This window comes from Thamnophis sirtalis, unplaced genomic scaffold, assembly GCF_051295495.1.
Source record: "Thamnophis sirtalis isolate CommonGarterSnake01/CBP01778 unplaced genomic scaffold, rThaSir2_p1.2 scaffold_4, whole genome shotgun sequence".
NCBI classification, from domain to species: Eukaryota; Metazoa; Chordata; class Lepidosauria; order Squamata; family Natricidae; genus Thamnophis; species Thamnophis sirtalis.
The window spans coordinates 96620922-96633212 of record NW_028261384.1 but is presented as its reverse complement, the minus strand read 5'-3'; the positions used below and the strand labels follow the sequence as shown (position 1 = coordinate 96633212).

The window sequence follows — 12291 nt, the reverse complement described above, 5'->3', positions numbered from 1 at the left end:
GACCTCCCTGAAAATAAGGCCAAACACTTATTTCAGGATGGGCGGGTCAAAAGAAGAATAACTTACAGGGGTCTTATTTTCAGGGAAACATAGATATGTATATCATCTAGTTGTAGTGACATTGAGATAGCATTCAGGTGTAAATGAAGAATGCAAACTACGGATGCTAATATGAAACAGTTAGGTGATCCTTTCCTTCTTTAGAGATCATGACAATGATGCATAATCCATGTACTGAACTGATGATTTCATAGCAGGGAAATGAAATGAAATCACTTTCAACTGAGAGCAAGTCATTAAAATATATATCTTCTGCCTGTTCTATTAGAGCATCAGGAATAACATGAAGCTGCCTCTTAATTTTAGAAAGTGACTGGCACAAAGGTAATTTAAATTGGATTGTTTCTGGCTCAAATCCAGCATCTTAACCACTACATTATGCTGGCCCTCTCATGAAATGTCAAAAATGGGGGTGGGGGGGGGAGATACTAAATACTAAAGATACTAGCAATACTAAATGAGAAGTTCATAGGGACTTTTGGCTTAGCTCAGGTTGAATTTCACCCCAGGCTTAAATGGCATGAGTTTACATTTTAGTTTCAGGAAAATAATGAGGTTGGATCTGTAAAGCTTTGTTTCCTCTTGCAGGCAAAAGAGGCTATTATTCATTACAGCATTTGTTTTTGCCAACTATACTTCACAAAAACACACACACTATCTTCCTATTTTTTTTCCCAGGGAGCTGCTGACATATGCAGCGTCTTCTTTGAATCCCATTGCATCTGCCAGCGCCTTGCCTTTGGGAATTTAGCTTTGGTCTGAATAATTACAGCATCCTGTATTATGAGTTTAGAAGGGGGTGTGGGGAGAACCCCAGAAAAGAGGTCTGGCAGAACAGGTGACACCCTTTGAAAAAAGTATAAATAGAGATAAGTGGGTAGTGGATTCAGCAGTCTTACTTTGCGTCAAGTGTTGCTTCTTGCTTTCAGCTTAGCATTAAGGAACTTCTCTGCCATTATGAGCTGTGGTCCAAGACACACGGTCCTAACAGCTGGGAGAAACAGCAGTGGGAGCTGCAATCTTGGAGTGGGGGTTTCCTCTGTTGGCTCTGGCCGATATACTTCCTGTGGGATAAGCAATGAAAGAGCTAGCTTCTCCGGACGGAGTCATTTTGGGGGGAGAAGCCATTTCTCAACTGGCAGCTGCAGTGGGGCATTTGTTGGTGGTGGGCATGCTGGGACAAATAATAGCTTTGTGGCCACCTCTCACATGGGGAATTCTGCTGCTAGAAGTGGTATGGTAGGTGGTGCTGGTGGTGGCCATGTAGGTATGGTAGGTGGTATTCCTGGTGGTGCCCATGGTGGCATGGTTGGTGGGGTACCAACTGGCATGGGTGGTGTAGTTGGTGGTCCTCATGCTACTATGGTTGGTGCTCCTTGTGGAGTGGTTGGAGGTGTCCCTGCTGGCATGGTAGGTGGGATGGCTCATCCAGGTGTTGTTGGTGGCATGGGTGGTATGGTAAATAATCCTGGAGGGGTTGCTGGATTGATTGGAGAACCTGTTTGTGGAGGTATTTTCTCTAATCTGGATGGGAAGATGACCATGCAGAACCTCAATGATCGCCTGGCCAGCTATCTAGACAAAGTTCGATGCCTGGAAGAGGAAAATGCTGAGCTTGAGTGCCGAATCAGAGAATTTTATGCCAAGCAAGGCCCCCTGTGTGAACCAAAGGACTATAGTCATTACCATCAGCAAATTGAAGATCTTAAAAACCAGGTAGATGCCAATTCTCAATCAATTTTTTCATAATTTTCACATGCATTTGTTTGGTACAATTTCAGGTAATAAGCATTCCTGCTTAAAGTTCACAATGCCGTAAATGACTTATTTTGTTGATTTCTAATGGTCAGTTTATTCTGACCATTAGTAATCATCATATATGAAAATAAAAACCAATTAAATTTTGTTAAACTTGTTCTTGCATTCTAAACTGTGTAGACAGTCTGCTTTCCCAAAATAATGGTGATAAGAGTTTGGTGATGTTTCTACATTATTCTGTAATTTGGATTCTATGAATGAATGCAGAAATAAGAAAACTTTATTTCAAAGGATTATTTATATTAGTTAGCACTCTAAGTTTATCTTAAGTTTATCTATAGATGCCGCTCCTACTGTATTATGTTGACATGCTGAGCTAGTGAACTTTCTGTAATTCAAGATTGTCTTGCTAGCACGATACAAAGTCATCATGAAATGCAATATCATTTTTTTGCATGGAAGCAATCACCATGGGGAAAAATTAAAGGCATCCCCAAGTTATACAAGTTGATCTTTGGAAAAGGAGAAAATTAGCTATGAATTAACTCCATTTTGGTCACCACTTTCAATCATTTACAAACTGCAGAGGATTCACACTGGCAGGCTTGCTTGATTATTCTTTTTTGCTTTCAAAGGACAATTTAGATGTAAATGAGCATGTACTCATAAACTAAACAATGAAGCTTGTGTTACTTCAATGAAAATTTGATATAAGTGGCTAAATCTTAATGCTAGAATTTACATGAAAGGCAAAATCAATGTAGGTTCACCAATGGACTTGTATTTTTTCCCCATTTATCCAGCTTATTTGTGCAAGTGTGGAGAATAACAAACTCCTTCTGTGCATTGATAACAGCAAACTGACTGCTGATGATTTCAGATCCAAGTGAGTACTTTTCAGTAAACTAAATGCAGATGAACTAAAAAAAATATTTTTTTTTACTGAAAGTGCAGGGCTACATATGGAATTGCCTTGATGGGCACTGTGGGTCAAGGCTTTTAGAGAATGTCTTTTATTTCTGGCAATAAGGCAAGAAGAAGAAATTCACCATTCTCTATTTTGGGCTGTTACTTCTGCTGTACCACAGTTTTCTCTAACTTGGAAATGCTTCAGATTTATGGGGCTCAATTTCCAGAATACTTTAGGCAATATGATTATTGTTGAGAATTCTGGGAGCTGATGTTCACATACGTGGGGTGCATCAGAATTGGTAAAGGCTGCTGTAGGACAAGGAAAAGAAAATACAGTTCACTATGCCTGGAATAAGAACAAAGTTGGTTCTAGCAATGAAATAATGTTGATTATTTGGTATCTTCACTTATTTCTATCTAAACATTGTCTAATATGAGATATGTTTCCCCATTTATATGGGAAGGCTGATATTCAAAATCCAAGAAATTCTGTAGTACTGAACTGGTTAGATAAAATCTGCAAATTTCTCCTTGGCCTATAAGTCAACCAGCAAAACATTCATTCCTTTCTTTCCCATTATGGCTCAGGTATGAGACAGAATGCTGCCTCCGTCAGAATGTGGAGGCTGATATCAATGGATTGCATCAAATCCTGGATCAGCTGACTGCCTGCCGATCTGATCTGGATATACAGTGTGAGAACCTGCAAGATGAACTGTGCTGCCTAAGGAAAAACCATGAGGAGGTGAGGGTGATCATTTCATCATTCAATAAAATCTAAATGCATCATGGAAAATAATAATTACTTTATTAGAAAAGTCAATAGGCTTCTTCCTGGGTCAGGGTGGGAAGCTATAGACCTCTAGGTCAATGTTTCTCAGCCTTGGACTTTTAACAAAATGGCTGGCTGGGGAATTCTGGGAGTTGATATCCATACATCTTCAAGTGTCCAAGGTTGAAAAACACAAAACAGTGTCACTGAACTAAATTCATTCCTCACAAAGGTTCACAATTTTATCACCTCTATGCTAGGATTATAGACAATTTTACTGAGTTCTATCCAGCAAAATTGTCCATATTGCAAAGAATAGTCATTAAATAAAATTTGTAAAGATGAACATTAACTAAAATCTCTTTTTTTTTTTTTGCTAATGGCGACAATGAGAACTAAGGTTCTTGACATTTCACTAATATGGTATACCTGTAAACATCATGCACTGCTATTTAATATCATGATCAGTGTAGTCCAAGAATTAGCAACAAGGTACCTGGTGGTACCATTGCATTCTTTGCATCTTAAAATTATATTTGTATCACCCCCCCAATAAATAAAATGTACAATATAAAAATTAGAATAAGAAAAGGTTCATAAATTAATTATTAGGTTTTGGAATTCTTGAATGATATAGTCTGATATATGAGCTCAAAAGATCTCCTGGCTAACATTTCTATAATCTTGTATAATATTTGGCAATGCAGTCAAATTTTGTCTGTTTGTGAATGAACTAAGTGGAGTAGGTAGGATTCGAATAGATTTCTAGCCACTGTCTATGGTATTGAATAATATCACATAACTTACAAAATGGATGTCCATCCATGGGCTAATCATACATTTTAAAGCTCTGATTACAATGTTAATTTTTTTAACCAATCTTCACCCTGCAGTGGATTGATTTGGGAAGCTGATGATAATGATAATTTATTAATATATGTAGACACAGTTACAGTGAAGATACATTACTAAAAATAGGAAATGCTGGGAAAATAATAAAATAGCACTATTAAAGTTAAGTTATAGTTTCACTAATTTTTGTCTATCAAAAATTCATAGCATTTTAAGTGCCTTTTCCAAAAGTGCAAGTGATTTTTTAGTATTTTGAAAATGCACAATTTGAGTTCTACTAAAAAAACAACACTAACACTAATAAAAAACACTGGTGATGTTACCTATTTTGGGTAATGAAACATCAGCAAGAAAACAACCAAGCTCAGAGAGTATCAGAGACTCTCAAACACTAATATTTACCATTGCTTGCATGACAATAAAAAGCCTCTAGCAAACAATTTGTACAGATACACTAGTTGGGGGAAGGGGACAATATTTTGTATTTGTATTTATTTGTATTTGTATTTATACTTACATAAATACATACATCTATTTGTATGTGTATTCTAAGACAAAAACAGAGAGATTTGTAGATGTTGTTGGACTAATTCCTATCAACTTCAGCCATTCAGTAGAAACAGTAATGGAAATTTCTATGCAGATTCTCAGTCATCCAGGTCATGGTTGTCCCAAAGGTGCTTTTTCAAGAGGCAACTAGACTTTCTGGTTTTTCTTTGAAGATGTTTTGCTTCTCATCCAAGAAGCTTCAGTGATGAAGAAGCTTCTTGGATGAGAAATGAAACTTCTTCAAAGAAAAACAAGAAAGCCCAGCTGCTTCTTCAAAAAGCACCTTTGGGACAATAATGGAAATTGTATTCTGACAACAATCATAGGGCTACAGGGTCACAAGTCTTCCTGAGTTTAAGATTGGGCCAGTTAGATGCCCTTTCAATCACTGAAGGAAATAGTTCAACAGAACAGCAATATATCCCTGGGGAAATTTTCTGCAGATTCTTCCTTACATTTGCATCATCAATGCTATCAACATGTTTAAAACCAGGGGGACTGCTGCTGCCCCAGAAGCAATACAGCTTGCCTCTTTGAAATTGATTTGCCTTTTATAGTCTCCATCAACTTCGGTTAACCAGGTTGTTAGAAAGTTCATTTCGGTTAAGGTGAGTTGAGAAGAAAAAGAAATGTCCAAATGCTAAGCACTTTCTTTTCTTTGAGTAGGAAGTTACCTGCCTGAAGAACCAAACCTCTGGAGATGTCAGTGTGGAAGTGAATGCCTGTCCTGGACCAGATCTTAAGAAAATCCTGGAGGAGATGAGATGCAAATATGAATCAATGATTGAAGGAAACCGCAAGGAAGTAGAAGCATGGTATGAATCCAAGGTAAGTGAAAGGTTAAGGTTAAGAAAAACCTGGAACATATCAGGTGTCCTTGACCAACTCTCAAATTCACCAAATAGCATGGGAATTGAATCCCAATCTCTGAGGTTATGTAAGATAGCATTGTTTTGTAGATTTTTTTTGGAGTGGGCTGTAATAATAATACAAGTTTTTGATTACTCTGCTGAGTCTTAATTGGAGAAAGATGGTTCTGTAAATGAATCCATGAAAGGCTTCATAGGTCATAACCAGCACTTTGAATTGCATCTGGAAACCAATAGTAAATAATGTAACTAGAAAAGTAGAGGTATCAACAAGTCTTACCAAGATAAGCCATACCTTGATAAGCTGCAGTTTTTGAATGGTCTTTAAATACAGAAAACACACCACCAGAAGTCCAAATAGGAGGTTATAAGGACTCCCAGATTGTAAACCAATTCTAGTTTGGAAGTACAACCCCATCAAAACAGAAAATCTCTGGAAATGGTTAAGCCACTATGGTTGAAACTGAACTTTTTCTTCCCCATCCAAACTCTTACAGCTTACCGATGATCATGATAGATAGATAATAGACAGTCAGTCATCAGTCAGTCATTCAATTCAAATCTTCCTTGGAATTTTTGTGTCAAACTTTCTTTGGTAGGATTAACCTGAGAGTTAACCTGTATATATTGCTCAGCTATGTATCTCTCTTAATTTTACGTCCTCCAGATTGAGGAGGTAAATCGTGATGTCTGTACCAGCAGTCAGGAGATTGAAGAAAGCAACAACAAAGTCACTGAATTAAGACGCCAACTACAAGCCCTGGAGATTGAATATGATGCCCAGTGCAGCTTGGTAAGAGACCATAAGAATTGGAGGCATTTGGGTGGCATAAACTGCGGCAGACAGAGCATTGCTGCATCATGTATATGAAAAGCCCACTTTGTGTTAGTCATTCTCTCTTGTCCCAGGATGTGGGACCTAATCCCCAGGCTCTGGACTAAAACTAGATTCTCAAGTATGCAGCCTTGACCTGCCAGAGAAAAAAAGAGAGACATAAATGCAATAATCCATAAATTATTAAGCAAATGAACCATCATTTCATTTCTGCTAACATGGAGAAAGAGGAGGGGGGGATGCTGGAACCAGAAATGGGAGATAGCAGATATGATCGCGATCAAAGTAGTTGCTAGATTGTATACATTACGTGATTTTTAAAAAAAGCCCCTCGGCTCTCTTTGATCCTTTAAGAAACAGGTTAAACCCTTCCACTCAGCTTCATTTTGTACTTTTGCAAACTCTCAACACCCCATTAAACCCCAACCCCCTCTTTTAAACAATGATTGTGTTCTCTTCCACTTGTCAGAGGGACACCCTGGAAGCTTCCCTGGGTGAAACTGAGCTTCGCTATAACAGTCACTTGGCTGAGCTCCAGGAGCGCATCTCCTGTCTGGAGCAGCAGTTGGCAGAACTGCGGTCAGAGATGGAATGCCAGAACCATGACTACACAGAGCTCCTGGATGTCAAAAGCCGCTTGGAGAAAGAGATTGCCACCTACCGCGGCTTGCTGGAAGGGGGACAACATGACATTGTGTAAGTAGCATCTAGAAATGATGGGGTTCCCAATAAACCCTTGAGTGGAAGTTTCAGTTAAAATAAAATAGGAGACTAACCCAGATGTTTGGGACTTGGTGAATTGTGGAGACCTAGTGCTGCAGGAATCCAATCTGGGTCAATCACCAGGAACAGAGGTTTAGTCATCTGAGCTTTTAGATTCATGCTGGAGCTTATCTTCAGGCTCCAGCAACTTCTCTCTAGCAGAGAGGTTCCCTGAAGGTGACCTCTAGCATGAGTCTGAAAACTTGGATGACTAAACCTCTGGTCTCGGTGATTGACCTAGGTTGGATCCTACAGATTATCCTGGCACATGTATATTCACACTTGGTGTTCTTTATGTAGAAGTGCTAGTACAGGGTGACCTATGAATTGGGAAATTTCAGTTGTACTATACCAAAAATTAACATTCTTCCAAATTACACAAGTGGAGGCCCAGGACACATATGGCCATCAAAACCAGGGAGTGTGGTCTCCAAGGTTATGCCAAAAATTGCTGCTGAATACCTTGAAGGATTTAAATATAGTTTTAAATACCGTAAGGATCACATTTAAATAACTTGTTTAAATGTGGTTCTTATTCCTTCTTTTTCTTGGCCCCATATGCTTTTGGAGTGTGGTCTCCTCATCTTTACCCTTTTCAGGGGTCAATGTGGTTCTTACTCTACAATCTAGAATAGGGAAATTACCTTCTTTTAAAGTTTGGAAATGTTTTCTGAGAGAATGAATGACTGGTGCCTGACAATATTATTATGTCATTAGGTTGGCAGACAGGTTAGATATAGAAAATGTATAGCAGCAGGATTGACAAGGGGACCTCCTACAATCAAGATGATGCTCACATAGTCACATCCAGTTTTTAACCAGTTTTTTCTACTATGTATGTATATTGGGCAGCCCATTTCTTCTTAAGCCATCTAACCCGCTTGATTTTTGTGATATTGAAAGCATTGCTCAGTCTTTGTGAAAGAGCAGAATTAGAGCTTAGTTTAGCAGCTTAGAATTTTCTGTTATCATTGGTAATCCTTATCTTGCCATTATTGTCTTTATTTCCATTCACCAAGGTCCCTGCCTTCCTCCACAGTAATGGGTAACAAAGCCGAACAGACTCTATACAGTTTGAAACTACCCTTGGATACTGTTTAAATTAGAGAAAAATAGTGCTTTAACATGGGTACTCCTAAGAACCTAATGGATAGGTTTGAGAAAAGGAGAAGGCAGCATCGAGGGAACACAGTAAAAATATGTTGCCAGGGCACGTTTGCAAGTGATTAGGGGCAAGTGGGAAAGGCCTCAAAATACTACTGGGAGATTGGATGGTCTCTGACAAGATCCATCTGACAAGGGAGCTGCAATAGTAGATTTGCCTTGGGAAAGGGTTTGAACTAATCAGTCTCCAAGACATCTACCAGCCCTTACCATCTATATTTCTTTGATTCCATTTTGAATTTCTGGCATGATGGATCCAACTAGAGATGAATGTTAAATTTACAGGTGTTGCTTTGAAACATGATACTGTATATTTTGCTTCTATTCCTTGTACAAGTGTCCTCAGACAAAATTCCACAATGAAAATGAAGTTTTCAGTAGGCTGCAAGGCAAATTTTGTAAACTGGAATTGTTAGTTCACTTAAGTTTCTGTAGCAAGAAAAGAAGAATGTACTTTGAGCTTATTCTCTTTTAGTGGATGCCAAGAAGTTCAGGAAATTCTTACTTTCACCTAATGATCTCTCTAATTAGATGTGAAAACAGCGGATAGTCAAGACATTGGTTGGGTGACTTTTTGCTGAATATTGGTTTCTAGTGAATGCTTTGTTTTTAAGTTAATTTCCTTTTTTTCTTTCCCCTCCCTACAGTGGTGGTGGTGGAGTCAATAGAAGCAGCAGTACATCAGGTGCAAGATCCAATGAAGCTCGGACATCCCACACTTATGTGACCCATTCATGCCATGCAGCCCATATGCATCATTAGATCACATGAATATGAGGTCAGAAGCATTTTTTTTCTTGTTTGAAAAAAGGGTGAAAACATGGTGGGATTTTGTCATCTATGTCATGTGCTGGGACAAATGTCCAGGAGCTTCTAGGTCAAGACCTGAATAAAATTTCAGAGAGGAAACCTCAAGAAATTTGAGCTGTAGGTTATATAAGAATATACGGTTGAAAGACCAGAACTGGATACAATAATTCATAACTATAATCTCTGACACACCTTGTTGAATTAAATACAGCACTGTATAGGTATTCCTCAACTTACAATCACAATTTACAAGCCGCCAGGAGTCCTACAGGATTGGGCGGCATATAAATGTTATTAAACTTGCAAACTTACATTTAACAACCATTTGAAGTTATGGTGGCACTGACAAAAATTACTTCTAAGTAACTTCTATGAAAAAATTATATATATATATATATATATATATATATATATATATATATATATATATGTATATGTATATGTATATGTATATGTATATGTATATGTATATGTATATGTATATGTATATGTATATGTATATGTATATGTATATGTATATGTATATGTATATGTATATGTATATGTATATGTATATGTATATGTATATGTATATGTATGTATGTATATATACATATACATACATACATACATACATACATACATACATACATACATAAATTAAAAAAACAGAGAGTCATAAGAATGACTAAAAAAATATTATTGTTAAACACAATTATTTTTAAGCCCTTAATCAACTCCAGCTATGACAATAGCAGCATTACTGAAAAAGCCTTATGGAAAGAGTTCCATAAATAGATGTGCCTATGGGACATAAGAGAAAGGTCTGTAGGGTGAATGGAATGAGGTGGCATTGACATACACCTCCTTTCTCCTTCCTGGGTGTGCTCCACTCTAGCTTTTTGGATATCTTAAAACTCCCATCTGTTTGTAACATTATCTTTCACTGAACTGAATGACAACTGATGGAAAATATACTGGCTATGAAAACACTCTCTTGAGTAAATTTTCTGAAACATATCAAGAGCAAGGAAGACAGTATTTGAAAACCGTTTTCTTTAGTCCCCCAACTTCAACCCAGCCACACCCAGTTGAGTCTTTTTGTATGAGCTTCCAAAATATATTGCATGTTACTTAAACTGTCTGAAATTTTCTATTGGTTTGAGCACTTATGTAGAATACCACTGGAATATCTTTCTTTCTAGTAATTTCATCTTGTTTCTCTTTATCTTCAGACAACTGCAGGAGAAGGGACAGAGGATCCCTTGCCCTCAATGAAGCATTCCTGATAGTTCTTCCAACGTTCTGTTGCTTTACTATCCCACGGTATTTTCAAAGCGGATGTGGGGGCATCCACTCCACTATTTCCTGCTGAGTCTTTCCCATTTTTCTGCAACATAGCATTGTTTTTTACCTAATAAGTATCAGTGCCGTGGTTGCCTATCCTCTGACCACTGAAAACAACAAAAATGTCCAAAATAAATCTGCTTTGCTCTTATTGACATCAAAGGCCTGTGTGTATTAGATGTGTCTTTTCTTTTCAAAAGTAAAATGCGTTAGCAAGGCCAACCACCAAGTCACCTTAAGAAAAGAAAGTAGCCTAAGACTTTCATAGCATATCAGTTCCTCGACAAAGAGAAACAAAAAGATATAAATTGAAATATATTTGCACCTATACAAAATGTATGGATATTTGTCTTTAAATTAACGAGCAACTTAGAAGACTACAAATGTCTATTAATATAGCACAGAATACCATAATACAATCAATTGGTTTCCCTGCATATAGTCACTGTGTTTCCAGAACTGGGAAACAGGACTTATCTTTTATACTAGACTGTTACTCAAAGTAAGTCTTCCAGGCAGAAATCCAAGGATATGGCCCTTGATAAACTAGTTTTGCTACAGATACTAGAAAAACTGTTAGTGAAGAAATCTAGCAAGTGCAAAGTCTATTGTACAAATCATGTACATAGCAGAAGGTAGGTTCAAGACTCATGTCTTTTTCTACTATCCATACAGTAGATGGGGTTGAGAACTGCTTTTTTTTTTTTTTTGATGGTAAAAGAAGTTGAAACCTAGTTATTGTTACTATAATGGTTCATTCTGGTCTCAGGATCTTTGTCCTATCTCACTTTCACACTATTCTAGCTGAAATACTGATCCTCAGGCCCTGGGATTATAGTTCATAGATGCCTGGTGAAAACAGGGAAGTCTGTTAGCTTCTGGTTTCTGCAAAGTTATCACTTCCTGACTTGTCATCCTTTTTAAAAAAACTGGCTAAAACAAATGTACAATAGCCATATTGGAGTCAACACCACAGCAGATGCAACAAACTGCACTTACTACTCCTTCCTTTTTTTCCCTGTTTCACACCACTACCTCCTAAAATGTGCAGAGTAACAGATTTTCAGATTTTGTTTAAAAGGACACTAAGATTTTGAGCTAGCAGCAGGAAGAGAGAGCTAATATTTAGTTAACCATCTGGTCTATGTTCCCTTGGAGATGCTGTATCTAAAATTAACCCACCTACTTGCTATGTTTCTGCTGACTGGGTTTAGTTGTTCAAAAAGGTCTGTTACCTCCATCTAGTTAAGCCTGTGGTGCAAACAGAGCCTAATAATTGACTATAATCTTGACAATCCCATTGATTACACTGATTGACTATAGATCCAATGTATTGACTTATTCAGCTTTTACCTAGAAGAAATTGTAGGTGCATTTTCCCAAATGAGCAGAATGAATTTTTGGAATACATCTTTAATTGCTTGATTCCTCATGTCTAGATATAAGTTAAAGCCAACAATATGAAGATGGGAACTAAAACTGGGGTTTCCCAATGTTTCCATGACTCCATAAATAGCAAAAGAAAATTAAAAATACTGATTATTACGGGCAATGTAACTCTCAGTCCCAGTCTTAGGGGATCAAGATTCTTAGTCCACATTTTTGGGGACCAACATTGGAGA

At 37.6% G+C, this 12291-nt stretch overlaps 1 protein-coding gene across 1 annotated transcript; it reads left to right on the top strand.

The window, feature by feature from the left end:
* Positions 1 to 741: 741 nt before the first annotated feature.
* LOC106545418 (keratin, type I cytoskeletal 19) lies at positions 742 to 10807 on the top strand. Its single transcript, XM_014061970.2, has 8 exons — positions 742 to 1776; positions 2622 to 2704; positions 3319 to 3475; positions 5570 to 5731; positions 6440 to 6565; positions 7077 to 7303; positions 9181 to 9311; positions 10558 to 10807. The coding sequence occupies exons 1-7, from the start codon at positions 1018 to 1020 to the stop codon at positions 9293 to 9295; spliced, it is 1629 nt and encodes a 542-aa protein (XP_013917445.2). The 5' UTR covers positions 742 to 1017; the 3' UTR covers positions 9296 to 9311; positions 10558 to 10807.
* The last annotated feature ends 1484 nt before the right edge of the window (positions 10808 to 12291 follow it).